Source organism: Macrobrachium nipponense, chromosome 22 (genome assembly GCF_015104395.2).
Source record: "Macrobrachium nipponense isolate FS-2020 chromosome 22, ASM1510439v2, whole genome shotgun sequence".
Classification (NCBI taxonomy): Eukaryota; Metazoa; Arthropoda; class Malacostraca; order Decapoda; family Palaemonidae; genus Macrobrachium; species Macrobrachium nipponense.
In genome coordinates, this window is record NC_087213.1 from 7,466,971 (window position 1) to 7,485,405 (window position 18,435).

Here is an 18,435-nt window from a genome sequence, read left to right on the forward strand (position 1 = left end):
CCTCTGTCCAACTGATTGGAGTGTGCGCTGCAAGATCAGTGGTCAGGCCTCTGGACCAATTCATAAGAGGGAGGCAAGCGTGCCTCTCATGAATAGCAAGCAAGAACTAGGTCCTATGTAAGAGCTAAATATAAAGTCTTGGGTTTGTCTCTCACTGGTGTCCGCTTTCCCCCTTGTTAGGGAAGGGACGGATAAACACTTCTATCCCTAATGAAAGGGACAGAATGGAGCTCGGTTACGTAGCTTACTTGCATTGTCATCCTGTCCAGCGTGGTGACGACTGCTACCCTCTGCCCGCAGGGAGAGGGAAGAAAAAGAGGAGGAAGAGAAGCCAGTCACACACTCATTCACTCTCCATTCATGCAGTCTCACAAGGATGAGATGCTACCTTGTGCCTCTGGCTTCGTGGGCTTTGGACGAAGGGTACTGGTGTCGGCATTACTGTCTGAGTCGACGCCTTCCGGATTACCTCACGAAGCCGGAAAGAAACTGTGTTTTTGGACACTTCTTTCTTGGTAACCCCAGTGCTAACGAAGAGGCGTCGACACTCAGGCCTGAGGTGTCGAGTTTTCTTCAGGTAGCGCATCATTATCGGTGAAGTCTTCCAGGGAGGGGATCGTGAAGGACTCGAACCTGGCGTCAGGGACCGAAGGGTTCTGCGTCTTCACTACGAAGTCCGGGATGAAATCAAGCGTCACTCTTCCCCATCCCCTCGAGTGTTTAACACTGAAGGAAAGACCGCGGAGTTCTACTCTCTTTGCCCTCTTTGCCGATACCAGGGCCAGCAGAAAGACGATCTTGAGGGTCAGATCCCTGTCTGATGACTCTCGGAGCGGCTCATAGGGTCTGCGAGTCAAGCTCCTAAGGACGAGTCACATCCCACCCTGGGGGCCTGAGATCCCTGGGTGGGCAAGACCTCTCGAAGCTCCTCATTAGGAGTGATGTTTTCATGAAGGTGGAAATGTCGACTCCTCGCAGTTTAAGGACTAGGGACAGGGCAGCTCTGTAGCCTTTAACTACAGAGAAAGGCTTCTCTCAGCGAAGAAAGACGAGGAAATCCGCTACCTGCTGAAGAGTGGCTCTAAGTGGAGAGAGACCCCGTCTACGACACCAACCACAGAAGACGGACCACTTTCCCTGGTATACTGCTGCAGAGGACTGTCTGAGGTACCCTGCCACCTCTGTTGCTGCTCGGTGAGAAAAGCCTCTCGCTCACAAGAGATGGTGGATAACCACCAGCCGTGAAGAGACAGGGACTGAACTGCTTGGTGGTCCCGTTCTATGTGCGGTTGGCACAGCAGCTTGTGCCAAGGGAGAATCTCTCGCAGTGCCTCCGAGAGAAGAGCCAGCAGGCCCAGGCCATTGGGTGTCACCAGAATCATCCGAAGGTTGCTAGTGATCAACACTGCTGATCCCCTTGCAAATCAGGCAGAACGGGGGAAAGGCATACACTACGAGGTTGTCCCTTGGGTGCTGGAACGCGTCCTCTGCAGCTGCTCATGGGTCCGGCACAACTGAGAAGAAAACCTGGAGTTTTCTGTTGTGCTGGGTGCCGAACAGATCCACAACTGGACGCCCCCACAGGTCGAAGAGCCTTTCCGCCACGTCTGAGTGTAGAGACCATTGGTCCCAATCACATGATTCTGGCAGCTGAGCTTGTCTGCCACTACATTCCTCTTGCCTGGAATGTATCTGGCTAACAGCTCTACCGAGTGAGCTACGGCCCACTTGTGCACCTGCATCGTCAACTGGTGCAACGAGAGGGACACTGGGCCCCCGTTTGTTGATGTATGCCACTACCATGGTGGTGTCGCTTATCAACACTACTGAGTGTCCCATCAGTCGTTCCCGGAACTCTTGGAATGTGAAGAACGCAGCCTTGAGATCCAGGAAGTTGATGTGAAGGTGCCTGTCGTGATGGTTCCACACTCCTGCAACCAGCAACTCTTCCAGGTGGGCGCCCCAACCCTTGGTCGATGCGTCTGAGAACAGCAGCATCTCCAGAGGGGGAGTGCGCAGGGGCATTCCTATTAAGAGGTTCCTGTCGTCTAGCCACCAGGCCAGGTCCTGTGAGAGGAACCAGGAAGGATTGTGGATCCCATGTCTATGACCAGCACTCCTTTAATCTCCACTGAAGAGACCGCAGGTGAAGACGCCGGTGAGGGACTAACTTCTCCAGTGACAACAGTTGACCGATCACAACTTGCCACTGCTGAGCTGACTGTTCCTGTCAAGACAGGAACCGTCTGGCTGCCTCCCTGAACCTGCTGATCCGCAAGTCTGCGGGAAAGACTTGTGCTGCTACCATATCGATCAGCATGCCCAGGTACTTTATCCTCTGCTTGGGCTCGAGATCTGACTTCTCGACATTACCACGATCCCCAGATCGCAGCATAAGTCAAGGAGTCAATCTCTGTCCTGTAGCAACTGCAAGCAGCAGCTCGCCAGGACCAGCCAATCATCGAGATACCTCATCAGACATATCCCGACCGAATGGGCCCAAGCCGACACCAGAGTGAACACTCGCGTGAACACCTGTGGGGCGGTTGAGAGACCTAAGCAAAGTGCCCTGAATTGGTACACCATCCCGTTGAGGATAAAGCGGAGGTACTTCCTGGAGGACTGATGGATGGGTGTTTGGAAATACGCATCCTTCAGGTCCACCTAAAGCATGAAGTCGTTCTACCTGATGGAATCGAGCACTGAGCATGCTGTTTCCATCGTGAACCGAGTCTGGCGAACAAATCGGTTCAAGGTAGAAGACATTCACCAGTCTCCAGCCCCTCGAAGACATCTCCACTAGGAAGAGTCGGCTGTAGAAACCCGGCGACTGATCTCGAACTGGGAACGTACGTCTGAAGGTGGACTGGGTACGAAGTGAGGGGTGGCCGCGACTGGAAGGGTAGTAGGTATCCCTCCTGAAGAACATCCACTACCCAGGTCTTGGCTCTGTAACGCTGCCAAGTTGCCCAATGGCTCGCCAGGAACCCCCCCTCCCTCCACTTCCAGCAGCAGGTGAGGGGAACACCGTCCTTAGTGTTTCCCTCTCTTTGTCTTCTGCTTGGCAGGTCTCCCATGGGATTAGGAGGCTTGGGAGGAGGGCTGATGCTCACTCCTCGAAGCAGAAGACAAAGGCTGGGTCTTTCCTCGCGACCTCGACAGTGCAGTGTCTTGCAAGCGGAGGAAGGGCTAGCCAAGCTCCGAGGCTTGGCCGCAGTTGCTCGAGGCTGCCCAGAAGCTTTCAAGACTGCCTGGTATACTAGGTGGTCACTGTCCTCAGTGCGACGCTTTTCCACCGCAGCATCCACCATCTCTCTGGAGAAGAGAGAGGAGGAACCCAGCAACAGTCCGTTCCGTAGACCCAGTGTCACCTCTCGACCAGCCGCTCTGGTCACCCGAGCCAGGACAGAGTCCCATCCTCTCAGGACCAGGTTGGCCGTCTGGTGGGCGAGGTAGGAGATGACCCTACCTCCAGACTGGCAGAGTCTCCCAGACGCCGAGCCTTCCTCAGGAACGATAGCTCCCGAGGAGGCTGCGACTCTGGATACTGTGAGAGACCACAGATCCAGCCAGGAGACTACCTGGAAGGCTGCCATGGCAGTTGCTTCAAGGGCCAATGCCTCTTGCTGTGAGAACCAGAGGTTCTCAGCCAGCAGGTGATGGAGAGGCACCCCCAGAGTTAGCCTAGCTATCTCTGGGTCAACCTCCTTGGTTGGCAACGGGTCCACTGATGGCACGTAGAAACGCCACTGGCGAGGCAGAGGAGGGGGAAGCAGCTTGTCCGACCTGCTGGACCTAAGCGAACCCTCCTGTCCAGAGACGAGAGCGTTCACCTGGCCCAGCACACCGTCAGCCAAGGTGGACCGGGGTAAACCCACCATTGCTCTGGGTTCCTTCTTGGGTCCCCAGAACGACTCCAACCTTGACGGAGGTTCAGAGGGAGCAACCACCGATCCTTCCCCCAAGGTCATTGTGCTGATGAATCAGCGTGATGAGCTCTGCGAAGGACCTCTGTATCTCGGGGGTGATCGTGTCCTGAGGCGATGGACCGTCAGACCCATCCAAGCCGATCACCTCTCTAGACACTCTTCCTTCAGAAGGAAGAACCTCACCAGACCCCGCATGGTCTCCTCCAACCACTTGCACCTACGACCTGCTAGGTCCAAGGACCTAGCCAGGATCATAGGCTCCCGTGGTGGGACCGTGAGGAGCGCTTCTCGTGGTCACCCCTGCTCGCCTCGCTCCTCCCGGTGTAACCCGAGGAGGTTGAAGAGACAGGTGAGATAGACCTGACGCTCCTACCCTGCCTACCACCAGAGCTGGTGGGCTGCGAGGACTGCAGATGATCGCCAACCCGCGGTAGCGATTGAGCTGCAGGTCTGGACCAGCGGTCTCAGTGTGGAGAAACGCTGGACTGAGAATGGTAGCGTCAGTCTCGTGCGTCAAGAGAACTGCTACCAGTCAGGTGACTGGTAGTGTCCCCACTGATGCATTGAGAGCAAGCCACGTCCTCTCGACGCGCCACGGTACCTGGTGACTGGGGGGACCTCTTCCTAGCCTCGACACGTGGATGGTCTGGTGGGAGCGTCACGTCAACCCTGGGAACCGGGGGATTGCCACGAGAGCGATCGCCGGCCTGGCGAGAGTCACCTGAATGACACTTTCCAGTCTTCCGGTCCGTGCCTGGGTCCTGACGGTGAGCAGGCTCAACAGTCTGGACCCTGGCTGCACGGTCACTGGTAGGTGACCGTACACTCTGTGACGCTCGCGAGCGAGCAGCCGAGACAGTTCCTGGGTCGGAGGTGGAACCTCTGGAACTAGGAGCAGAGGTACCAGCGGTAGCTGGCACCCCTACGGTCCCCGTCTTCATCATCCCTGGGGAAGGAGAGACAGGCCCTGTTCCCAAAGGAATGGGAGGACCAGCGGAAGACCCACCTGTTCCACCGAAGCGGGACAGACCCTTAGAAGTCTCTGTACAAGAATTCTTGGGGGAGGGTGGGGGGGCACCTTCTTCTTTCTCGGCTGGACTACTTCTTCGCCAACTTTCTCAGGACAAACAACAGGTCCTCCATCCAGGACAGAGCTGGGGTAGTTGCAGTAGCAACACGGCCCAACTGCACCTGTCCAGAGGAACCTGCGGAAGGAGCAGCACAATCACAGGCAGGAATGGAGACAGCAGGAACAGGCACAGGAACCGGTGAGCGGTCAAGTGGGGAGCTCTTTGGGCACTCAAAGTCGGGACGGGGGAAGGACAGCAAATCCAGGCGACGGAGAAACCATTTCCTTCCGCAGCACAAAAGTCAGCAGGGCTTGTACAGCGGCTGAAGGGGTCACCGAAGTCACATGCTGCGTGTACACCAGGTGCGGCATACCCTGGTGTTGATAGAGTGGTGGTGGTCATTGTCACCGCCCCATGAGTCACTGGGGCCACAGCCAGATGTTGTAACAGCCCCCGGATACTGGGAGTGCCCGGAAGACTCAACGAGCGCCATACCCGCTGAAGGTCTCCACTCGCGGAGGCAGACACACCTAGGGAAGCAACAGTTGGGTTAATGGGGGGGGTTCCTGTTTGCTCAGAGGGGGAAAGATCCCACCCTGAACGGACCGAAGACCCCGAGTACAACTCCATGTCGGGGTGTCGCGTTCCTTCCGCTGCGCTCGACAGATGGAATGAAGAGGCGGAACGGGACACGTTTCCCGAAGGGGAGAGAGCCATACGCGGGAGCCGTCTAGGAGTGAGGAAGACGACGTTTTAGTCACCAGAGGTGTCGAGAGAGAGCTTTCCGACGACACCTTGGCAACATGGTTTCCTCCTCTTCTCATAGAGCTCCCACTGCTGCTCCAACCAGGAGATACAAAAATCACATGGTATGGCCCGAGAGCATTCGCACCCTCGGCACCGCATACACAATAAATGAGGGTCCACCACATCAGTGGACCTGAATGCCCCACACTTACGGCCCTCCACTCCAGGGCACTTTCCAGTTGGATGGGGGACGAGGAGGCTTCTCCCCTTCATGAGCTTGCATGACATCAGCGATGCAAAACCACAAATAATAACAAAAAAGATTAATAAGTACTTACAGTGCCCACACACTAGTAATACAACAAGAAAAAGCGCAGAAGTAAGTAGCTCAATTATTGACATCAACGAAAATCTCATGACGAAGGCGGGCAAAGAGGCGAACGCACGTCTGCACCCGACAGCGGCCGAAAGCAAAGTGATATGTTTACCTCCAGTCGGGCGGAACTCCCGACCATCGGACAAGCAGTTACTACCGAACTACCTTGTTAGAAATCTTATGGCCAGTCCAGCTGGCACTGAATAGTAATACCTTATGTAAAGGACCGAGGGTTTGTATTACGTGTCAGAACAAAACTTTTGATATGGTGTGTTTTTGGCACACTGTTCATATTTACTTTGGTAGGCTGTGTTTTGGGTTCAGTAAAAATAAACTAGTTGGAGAATGGGAAAAATAAAACAAGACTTACTTGCAGAAAAGCTACATGACATTGGCTTGACAGGATGAAAAGGAGGCAGGTACAAGTTTGCAAGTTTGGCTGAAAGATAGAAGGATGATCCACAACAGGTTCTCCCTATTCTGACAAAGAAGTTTCTCTAACCTGTGTGCAGTTATGGTGAAGCAGAGGTGTCAGGGTTGGTGCTGGCACATGGGCTACAATATGCATCAATTGTTTGGTTTTCTTACATGCTGCCATTTTTCTAGCAGCAAATTCTAATAGCATGCAACATCTGAAAAAAATCTTACGCTACATGAGATTGCTTTGATCCATACTAGGATCAAAATCAGCAGCAGTTGAAAACCCTTCTGTATAAGTGCCAAAGCACAGCACAGTGTTTTCTCTAAAGTCATGTTGGTGTTGCAACCTGCAATTCCCACTCAGGTTCTTCTGTCCTGGCAATTGATGTAATTAATTTCTTCTTCATTCATCTCTCCTAAATTTAGTTGGCAAACTAACAGAAAACGGCTCTTCCTTGTTCTTACCTTGGACTGGGCAGGAACTAACAAAGGAAAAATTTGGGCAATATCTGGGCAAAGGTTCTTCCCATGAAAAAAAAACTTAAGAGCATCCTTAATATTGAACAGACCTCTTGAATGAAATTAAGGGCATCCTTAATATTGAAGCCCCCTAGGGGGTAGTGCCATCAGTGAACCTCATGCAGTGCACTGTAGGCATTAGTTAGATTCTTTGTAGTATGTCTTCAGCCCCTAGCTGCAACCAATTTCATTCTTATTACTGTACCTCCTTTCATATTCTCTTTCTTCATCTTATTTACCAACCTATATTAACACTTGATTAACAGTGCAACTGTGAGTTTTTTCATGATACACCTATCAAACCTTTACTGATAATTTCATTTTAGTGCTGAATGACCTTATAGATGCAGGTGCTTGGCCTCTGGTATAAATTCTATATTCAACTCAACTTAATATTGAAGGGCTACCAATAATCTTTACTGGTATACCAGTTTGCTGTCTTTTTATGAAGATCAGTGAAGCACATCATCTTCAAGGACTTTAGCTTGAAGAACTTATATATATTAATCCAGGGGCTGTTGAGGGACATGTGTCCAATCAAGAAGTAACAGGTTTGTACTAAAAAAAATTGTTTTAGTCATTCACTTTGTTTCATCACACACTCATAACTTTTACATATAACCTTAATAACAACCAAGATGGAGGAAGTTGAGCTGCTGTCACCCATTTGGTAGAAAGGATCTTAGAAAACAGTATACAGGCAGTACCCGGGTTACGACGGGGGTTCCGTTCTTGAGACGCCTTGTAACCTGAAAATCGTCATAAGCCGGAACATCATCAAAAATCCTAAGAAAACCTTACCTTTAATGCATTGGGTGCATTCAAAACTATGTAAACTGCATTCTTATTGCATTATTCATCAAAAAAATCCTTTCAATATTTATTTTGCATTTTTGGTGTCATATTTCTTCTGCCAGATCAGAGTTGTAGGCGTCGTAACCCTGGAAATAATTTCTGATGAATATAATTGAAAAGCGCCTTAATCTCGGAATGTCGTAAGCCGAACCCGTCGTAACCCGGGGACTGCCTTAGAATCTTTGAACTAGAACCCTCCATGTAAAATTACAAAGTTGTATTGTATAGAGGAAAACACTTTTGGTTATACTGAATATTGGTTGAAATTTTTCCTGTGACACTACAAGTACTAGATATAGAATACTAAAGATAGGTGGTTAATAAGGTGATAATGATCACCATAAGTCGTTAAGGTATGACCTGCAGCCTCCACTAAACCTTGAAAAGTAAAATATTATATTCTAAGTGCCTACCATTACAATAGAGTAGAGACTGAAAGGTCTGCAAAGTGAAGCCTAATCGATAGGTTCATAAAGCTGGATGAACAGTGCCATGGTCGGTATGGTGTTGGCATACCACCTCGGTGGCTGCAAGTTCGATTCTCGGCCATTCCATTGAGGTGTGAGAGGTGTATTTCTGGTGATAGAAATTCACTCTCGGTGTGGCTCGGAAGTCGCGTAAAGCCATTGGTCCCATTGCTGAGTAACCATTGGTTCCATAAATTTAGGGGCTTGAGGTGGTTTTTCCTTCTCAAAATACAGACAAAACCTCTTCAGTTGAGGTCAAGACCTATAAGGGCAGATGTTCATTCCTAAACTGCCTAGAAAAAAAAACCAGTCCTGACAAGGAAAAGTCTTGAACCACCTTAACATAAAGAACCTGCTACTTGTAGAACTGAGCCTCCAACCAGATCAAATTCCTCTCAGCACATCAATTAGACAGCAAATCTTCATAGGATCTGGTGATGACTTTGGCTACTGATACCAAAAATCATCTCTGTGAAGCTTTACTTGATAACCTCCTGGCATAAAGCCGACATGTTCAGGTTCTGGTGGAATATCCAATACTATGGTTGATGCAGTAACTTCTACACCCTAAAAAACTTCTAAGATACATCTAGATAGGATTGTAGGTCATAGAACTCTTGCAAGTCCAAAGTAAGGTCATGCATAGGTTTACTTACTGTTCCACAATTGCATGCTCCAGTGTTTGTGTTTGCTGAGCAATAGTTTACTTGTTTGCAAGCAGGGTCAAGAGCCACAGTTTCCACAGTGCATGGCATATCCTCTAAACTCTCAACAAACTGATTTGCTGAATTCAAATTGTCTCAAATATTTAAGGTGATCATTATCAAAGGTATAAAATAGTTTCTTACAAAATCTATCTAAAAAGAATACTATCATAATCTAAAGATGCAAATTATCAACATTTCAAATGATTAATTTGACATCTAGAAAAGCTGATGTCATTATCAGCCAAACAGGAAAAAAAAAATTGCATATTTTAATTTTGAGCTTCATTAAGAATTTAAACAACATTCCCGAGTAAAAAATATTTACTTTATTTGCACATCAGCTAAAGTTTGTGCTTTTACTACACCTTTACCTCCAACAGTTAGTGGGACACCTTTGTAAGTAGCAATCAAATTGCTGTCTGTCCTTAAGTCAGGAGCACAAGTTTCAAATATCTTCTTCTTGGGATTAAGCACGCTATCAGGATTTCGAGGATATCCCTCACATAACACAACATCACCTGGTTGACTTCCTTCTGGTGGTGCCAAAATCTCAACCTGTGTATGGGAAATTTTATGATCAGCTTGTACATCATACACACAATTCTGGTATCAATTACCTTCTGAGACTTTATACGACACAAAAAAACTAATCTGTACTGCATTACTTTTCAGAGCTTGATAAATAAATGTAGCCCAAAAATGCTCTAGTATTACCTCATTCAAGCCCTTGCAGGTAACAGAATTTTGCACTCTCAAAAAATACCTCTATAAATGTAAAACAGAATTTAGTAACTTAATATTCTACAAATCTCTACTCATCTCCAGCCTCCCTTTTCATAGATTTCATGCAAGTAGACTTGGGTCTTCTGATAAGAGCCAGTCTACCTTCTTCATGTTTTGCCTCAGGGATACAACTCTTTAAGCCCATAGCGAGTGTGGGGCAGATAGCACTGGTTGGGGATCTCCTGCAAGTGCTCTGACCTCCTAGACCTTCATAGGCCTCCTATTTTTGGAGCAGACCACAGTTATACCATGGCACATCTCTTGGCTTTTCCACCCTTTGCAGTGTGTCTATATTATAAAAGGACAAATTTTTTACAGTTATTTGTAATTTTCCAAAAATACAAGCCTGAGGTCTTTAAATATGGGGATTAACTTTCAGTGCAAGCTGGAGCTGGCCATTTAACTAAAACAAGGTGGTTATTAAGAGTTGGCTACTACTAATGTTAAGGGTGGAAGACCCACCATCCTTTTGGCCCAAGTAGCAGGATGGAGTAGCTAGAGATTAGCCATTTATGTAAAGACCTCAGGTTTGTACTTTAGGAAAAATACAAATTACTCGAAACATTTGTCATTTGTTCAGGCAAAATGCAGGGATTTGGGTACTGCATGTCTGGCTAAAGCAATCCTTTATAATAATAACAAGGAATAAGGCATGTTATAAACTACTATATTAGCTTTCTATTAAAATATTGTTTTTATAAAGAAAAATAACCTTTTCATATGATACTCCTTTCTTCCAGTAATAGGTATAATCTTTTAACACTTACTGGATGGATGGATACCTTCTTTAGGAGTAGTAATAACAGGTTTAGGGTGGTGGACAGATTGATCTTGTAGAGAAGCAATAATAAGCATCACCGATTTGGAAAAAATCGGGCGGATAGGAGGTGCCAATACTTTTATAGCCCATAAACTCACTAATGGCAACTTTTAAACTGGCTAAAATCAGGAGTCTAGTATTTCAGGACTTCAGTTCTGCTTCTGACTTGAAGGGAGAATGTACGACGTCTCTGACTCACATGACGTCTTTTGGTAAATCTGCTCAAATATACTAACTGGTTACTGTTGGTTTTAGTGCTTGTCCTTTATGATAGTATGTCAGCTGTAAATGTAATTTTGCAAAGAAATATTAGAAAAAACATGTATAAATCCAAACAAGTTACTGCATCTTCGTTCTTTGTAAATTTATGTAAACTATTTTTTAACACATATGCTACAAATTTGTTACTGCTTTTATTTCTTATCTGTTTTGATATTGTGTCAGCTGTAATTACAATTTTACAAAATGCAATAAAATAATTTATTAGAAAAAACATACGTTGGCAAAATTTACAATTGTCTTGTAAAAGAGGCCCCACAAGGAGTTATAAATAGCCTTTTTCAACTTCTCGTGGAAGGTAGGGAACATTTTTTTGAATTTTTTTTCTTCTCCATGTGCATTTGCATATCTTCCTCTTTCCATTGATATGTTTTTTCATAAATCAGCTGACCTCAAAGTTTACCCAGCCTGGGAGCTGCATATTGATTTTTTTTACCGGTCCAGGAAGGGCTAACTAGTTATCATCAGTTTCAATATTCCTTAAATTTCTATCTACTTAACATTTTAATGATCTTAGGAAATTACTCCAGGAGAATGGGTGTACAGTTTTTAATCTGGTGCTTTACTATAATCTTTTCAACAGACAACTAATAACAATGATGTAGGTAAACAAATTATGGGGTTTGTTTCCACGGCTTGATATTCAATGTTGGTTGCATATTACACAATCATATAAAACATTTTAAACTGAAATTATGTATTATTTTGCATTCTATGAATACTCGGACTGGGTCATGTGGATTTTACAAAAATACCCCTGCATCAAACAAGTGACCATTTTAAAGACTATAGAAAATTACTTCAATGTGGAATTTTTAAAATGCAAATGCCCTGAAAAACAGGTTTAATTTATTTTGTCATCAGATTCATTGTGCACACATCTTGTAAATATCACTTATATGAACAGTTATAGTAGATCTGGTCACAGCTTTGGCTGCTTTAGTAGCATCTTCATTTTCCTTAAAGTTTACATGAAAAGGATTAAAACATATTTTACTAATTAAACAGCTTCATATAGTGTGTAGAAACGTAAAATTTTAATCTGTTAGACATAAGGCTTTCATGATGATTTTAGGATAAGAGAAAAATAAGAGAAGGGCATTACTGCAATTTGTATGAGTAAATTTAGTTGCAACAGCAGTAGCATGAAATATGGGGAGATATTGGATTCAAGTACATTAACATTATATAGTAAAAGATGTTTACTGGGAACTATTAGAAATGAAGTGGGCTTCAGTTTGATTGTATTTATCAGTTTTGTAAGTTATTTTATTTTCATTTTCTGTAATTGTGAAATGTGGTCAATGTTCAATGTATGGGAAATGCGTTTGATTTTAGAAAATGTCTTAATGTACAAATATTTCTGTTGTGACGTCATAGAAGACAAGGTGACGGCAGTGTGCACTGGAAAGGTAAACAATAACAGAGCGTGCAGTAAAGGACACATGGAACTGGTGGTTGGTAGGGTAGGAGAGAGCTCTCAATCTTATAGGAGTTTGTGGATCGAAGTCATGTTGTGGTGTTGTTCTAAGTCTTAAGCTGGAGCACACTGGTACAGAAGAATGTGAACAGGTGGGTAAACAGTAGAATAGTATCACAAACGAAAGATTAAGCTAGGAGAATATTCAAACTGGTAGCATAGCATGGTTGATTAAGATAGTCAGATCAGATAGTGAACAAAGGGAGATAAGATGAAGAAGGGATTGTTAGAGATTTAGTGGGATACAAGAAAAGTTGAAGATTGGCTAGTGGTGTGTGGAGAGGAAGAAAAATATCCGGGGATAGAGATACGAATGAGCTTAAAAGGGAAAGCCCTAGAATTAGCAGAAGAATAGATAGAGATGAACTTAATGGTAAAGAGGGGTCAAAGATAATCCTATCCAAACTAGATGAAGTTCATCTAAAAGACATGCTAATGGAGAATTTCGGTAAAGTGAAAAACTATTTTAAAATAGGAAGAGAATCTAGTGAAAAGATAAGACTTTAATTAGGTTCAAAAAGACAGTCAAGAGTATAATAGAGCCATAGGGAACAGTATGCTTGAAAAAGCTAAGGGTTTTTGTGTATTGGAACAAGCAAATCTCACAAAAAATAAAAAACAAATGGTACTATGTAGCAGCTTGTGATCACAGAAAATTAGAATATAAAAAGAGTGTCACAAATAATGAAAAGAATATTTGAGGGATTAGGGAATAAAGAGGAACGGGAATGATGGGGCTCAGAAGGCAATGCAAATTCTAGTAGAGAGGGAAAACCAGAGATACATATTGGGGAAAATGAACCAAGGTAGAGGTGGAAGAAATCCTATAAACAAAGAAGGGAAAGTAACATTATATGTAATATGCAAATTGGAATGGCATTGGGCTAGGGATTGCCCTTAGAATTTTCAAAATAGGAAGAAAACAGAAACAAAACAACAAGAGGAAAATAAGCAGAAAACAGAAACTGAGCCAGTAGTAGTTTATGTAGAAGTTAGTAAAATACAGGAAGAGTCTTGGAAAGTGGTTGACACAATTTTAGACATAAGATGTAAATCGACAGTTTGTGGGGAATTGTGACTAGCAAGTATTGTCATGGGTTTGAGTCAAGAAAAGTTGAGGAGAATGGAAGATACTAGGGCAGAGTCTAATAAAGTATTTAATTTTGGTGAGACCTCTTAAAAGTCAAAAGGAGTAATAGAAATACCAGTGATTTTGAAAAACAAGTTTCATCTGAAGACAGAAGTTCTGCAGGGTGATATACCATGGTTCATAGGTAAGAAAACCATGAGCATTTAAAATGGGATGACCATAAATTTGAAAGAAAACTGTAATAATAGAAGTATTAGGGGAAACAAAGGTAAAGTTAAGAGAGGACAAACAGGGTAATTCAAGATTACCAATAAGGAGGAAGGTAGAAGAAGAATTATTACTGGAGGATTTGGAAAGGAAAGAGTCTGAGGGAAATTAAGGACACAACGATGAAATTACATCTACAGTCTGGTCACAGACGCAGAGATAAAATAAGGAAGCTAACAGAGGAAGCACAATGGAGTGATGGTTTGACAGAGAAAGAAAATAAGGAAATAAAGTTACTAACGGAATCGACTGGAAATTGTGAGGTATGTGAAAGATACAAAAGAACCCCAGCTAAAACTAGTAGTAGGATTTTCTTGGAGTAAAACTTTTAATGAAGTTGTAGCAATGGATGTGGGAGAGATACAAGAGAGAAAGTTCTGGGTAATGGTAGATATGGCCATGAAGTATTGTTAGGCTTTTTGGATAAAAGATAAACCAGAAACTATAATGAATTACTTTTTGATGGTAGGTTTGCAATATTTGGAGCACCTTCCAAAATATTCAGACAATGGGGGTGAATTTCAAAACGAAAATGTAAGGAGGGTGGCAGAAAGATGGAATATTAAAGTATTAGCCACAGCATCGGAATCTCCATGGAGTAAGAGATTATGTGAAAAGACTGTAGGCATAATCAAAGAAAGTTTAATATAGATGATGGAGGATGCGGAAGTGGATTGGTCCATAGCATTAAGATGGATACGTAGTGAGTGCTAGGAACTGCTTAATAAATAATGGAAGTTTCTCTCCTAACCAATTAGTATTTGGAAAAACCCTTCCTTGCCTAATCTAAAAGGAAAAGAGAGTTCAAGTCCTGCAAGCAGAGAGAAAGGTATGGAAGAGAGTATGATAAGGGGCACACTGAATGCAATGCAGAAGGCCAGAGAAGTGTTTATAAAAAATTAGATGTATAATAAAATAAGAATGGCTTTAAATAAAAATGTCAAAGAGAACATAAATTTGAAGAAGCATTAGTGGGAGATGAGGTATTCTATAAGAGATCAAATGAAAATGAATGGAGAGGACCTGCTCAGGTAGTGGGAGTATCAGGGAAAACAGTAGTAGTTAAACATGAGATTCTAAAATACACGTTATTAGGATTCAAAGACTATCACTAGAAACAGAAAAGATATCTAAAAGAGGTAAATCACATGTTGTGAAAGGTAGATCCAATGGTCCAAAGGATGGAAATGTAGATGGGTAGGAAAGAAAGGAGATAATAATGGGCTGGAGAAGGAATGCATACACAAGAGAGGCTCTAGAAAGAGATGTGGTAGAGGAAACAATGGAAGATGACGGGGAAGTGAGTTAATAGAAAAGATACCCAAATTCAAAAAGGGAAATAGAGTTAGAGTTGTAAACAATGATACAGGACAAGTAGAAGAATGGACTATAGTAAGTCTTGTAGAAAAAACCAAGCAAATCTTGTTCATACAATGAACAAGACTCTCAGACAGGTGATAAGGGATGGGTTAACTTAAGGGATTATAGTCATGTAGAAAAAACTGAAGATGAAGAAGAGCTGTTGCTAGGACTTGAAAATAGAAACATAACGGAACTAAAGAAAAAAGAACTACATTGAAAATAGAAACATAACGGCGCTAAAGAAAAAAGAACTACAAAGTAGGAGAAAAAACAAGGTATAAGAGGAGGTAAATGACATTGGACAAAAAGCTATATCTACAAGATGGATAGTAACTGAAAAGGTAAAAGGAGGGAGAAGGATATGTAAAGCAAGATTGGTAGCTAGAGGCTTTGAAGAAGAGATGGCTGAATGGGAAAATGACGCTCCTACATGCAATGCTGAAATTTTAAAATTTTGTTTGATAATAAAATTGAAAGACTGGAATTGTTATACATTGGATATCAAAACTGCATATTTACAAGGTGACAAAATACAAAGAGAAATATATTTAAAGCCACTTAAGGAAGATGGTTGAAGCAGATTATGGAAGTTGAAAAAAACTGTTTATGGGCAGAGGACGCAGCAAAAGCAAGGTATTGTAAGGTGGTAAAAGTAGTGGAGGAGCTTAAAGGTAAGAGAACTAGACTAGATCCTAATATATTCTTTTGGGAAAAAGACAATAAAGACAGTCTTTGGTTATCGGCGGACTCGGTTAATGGCGATCTGGTTTTATGTTGCGCCATAAAATCGGCGATTTATGGCGCCAAATTGTGCCAAGTTTCCGTTATCAGCGCCATTAAGCGCCGTAAATCACAGTTTCAGTTAATGATGGGTTTCGCTTATCAGGACCCTGCCAAGAACGGGACTCCCGCCAATAACCAGGGAATGCTTATAAATTGAATGGTATTTTGTGTCCACATTTGATGATTTTTGCTACAGAGGAACTGAAGGATTTTTAAAGGAAACCACTGGGAAACTGCAATGAAAATTCTAAGTAGGAGAACAAGAAAGTAAAAGGTTTAACTACATAGTGGTCCCCCCGTATTCACGGGGGATGCGTACCAGACCCCCCCGTGAATAGTTGGAACCCCTATAAAATGCTGAAAACAGTGTATTTTGTTAGATAAAACTCAAGAAAAACTCACTAAAAATTTTTATACTTGATTTTTTTTATAGTTTATCACAAAAAGTGCATTTTATGATGAAATTGATAAAAAAAACCCAGAAATTTGTGGATATTTCTCATAGAAAAATACCGCGAATAGGCGAATTTTCCGCAAATAATGCAGGGAAACGTTCCCAAGAGAAATCCGCGAAAGTGTGAGTCCGCGAATCCGGAGAACACGAATACGGGGGGGTCCACTGTATATGAGTAATAGCAGAGCAGAAGGAGAATAGATTTTGTCGTAATCAGTTGCAGTATAAAAATTCTATAAGAGAACTAAAAGTTAGAAGATTTACAAGTAATACAGTGTTAGGACAGAAAGAGTTACCAGAGTATAAATCAGTGGTAGGACAGTTGAATTGGGTATCGCTACATACCATGCCATGAATTAAGTAAAGCCTTTAAAGAAGGAATGACTCAAGATTTGAAGAAGCTTATTAAATTTATGAGAATAAGAACATAATGGGAGAAGTTACAATAAGTGAGATGGACGAAGAAAAGATTCATTGGGAGGCCTTTGCATATGTTAACCCTCTTACGCCGATTGGACGTATTAAACGTCGAGTCAAAATGTCTCCCGTATGCCGATTGGACGTATCATACGTCGGCTCAAAAAAGTTTTTTTAAAAATTCGCGGAAAAATACTTATAGGCCTACCAGCCGAAAACTTTTGTATCACGCGCCTTGGGGGATGCTGGGAGTTCACGGATCAAGGCGTTGTTTTGTTTACAATCGCTACGCAGGCGCGCAAGCGCGAATTTCTTTCTTATCGCACTAAAAAGTATCAGTGACACATCTCGGAAATTATTTTGTCACTTTGACATAATTATTGCACCATTTTAAATTATCCTTTACATGAAGTATTATATATGAAAATGTGCGCATTTCATGCACTACAACTAAAAAACAAAATATTCATGATTGTAGCTTTTATCAGTTTTGCAATATTTTCATATAAATAACGATAAGTGCAAAAATTTCAACCTTCGGTCAACTTTGACTCTACAGAAATGGTCGAGAAACGCAATTGTAAGCTACAACTCTTACATTATAGTAATATTCAATCATTTGCCTTCATTTTGCAACAAATTGGACGTCTCTAGCACAATATTTCGATTATGGTGAATTTATGAAAAAACTTTTTCCTTACGTTCGTGCGATAACTCTTCCGATAAATTTTTTCGTTTGCGATTGTCCTAATGTTTGCACCCTTTTAAATTGCCGTTACATAAAGTTTTATATATGGAAATGTGCGCAATTTCATGCACAATACAACAAAAACAACCCATGGTTGTAGCTTTTATCAGTTTTGAAATATTTTCATATAAATAACGTTAAGTGCAAAAATTTCAACTTTTCGGTCAACTTTGACTCTACCGAAATGGTCGAAAAAACGCAATTGTAAGCTAAAACTCTTATATTCTAGTAATATTCAATCATTTACCTTCATTTTGCAACGACTTGGAAGTCTCTAGCACAATATTTCGATTTATGGTGAATTTATGAAAAAAAAACATTACGTTCGCGCGGTAACTTCCGAAAAAATCAGAAGTGTGCGATTGTCGAAATGTTTGCACCATTTAAAATTAGCTGTTACATAAAGTTTTATATATGAAAATGTGCGTAATTTCATGTAGAATACAACTAAAAATGATTGAAGGTTGTAGCTTTTCTCTTTTTTCGAAATATTTGCATATAAATCACGATAAATAGAAAAAAAACCACGTTCGGTCAAATTTGACTCTCCAGAAATAGTTGAAAAAACGCAATTGTAAGCTAAAACTCTTACGGCCTAGTAATATTCTGTCATTTTTCTTCATTTTGAAACAAATTTGAAGTCTCTAAAACAATATTGTGATTTATGGTGAATTTTTGAAAAATATATTTACCTTCACTCCGCGCGCCGATTCGCGGCCGCAAGTCTCCGAAATACGTACATGGCATTATCCTAATATTTGCTCCTTTTCATATTAGCCTTTTTATAGAGTTTCATATATCAAAATGTGCGCAAATTCATGAAGAATACAATAAAAAATAATTGAAGGTTGTAGCTTTTTCG

General features: G+C 42.7%; 1 protein-coding gene across 1 annotated transcript in view; it reads right to left on the reverse strand.

Annotated features, from left to right (window-relative positions):
* Window positions 1-9,357: 9,357 nt before the first annotated feature.
* LOC135198470 (aminoacyl tRNA synthase complex-interacting multifunctional protein 1-like) overlaps window positions 9,358-18,435 on the reverse strand; it is a 35,202-nt gene continuing 26,124 nt past the window's right edge. Inside the window, exon 6 of the mRNA XM_064226040.1 lies at window positions 9,358-9,645. Coding sequence (XP_064082110.1) covers window positions 9,412-9,645 — 234 coding nt within the window. The 3' untranslated portion in view covers window positions 9,358-9,411. The remainder of the gene's footprint in view (window positions 9,646-18,435) is intronic.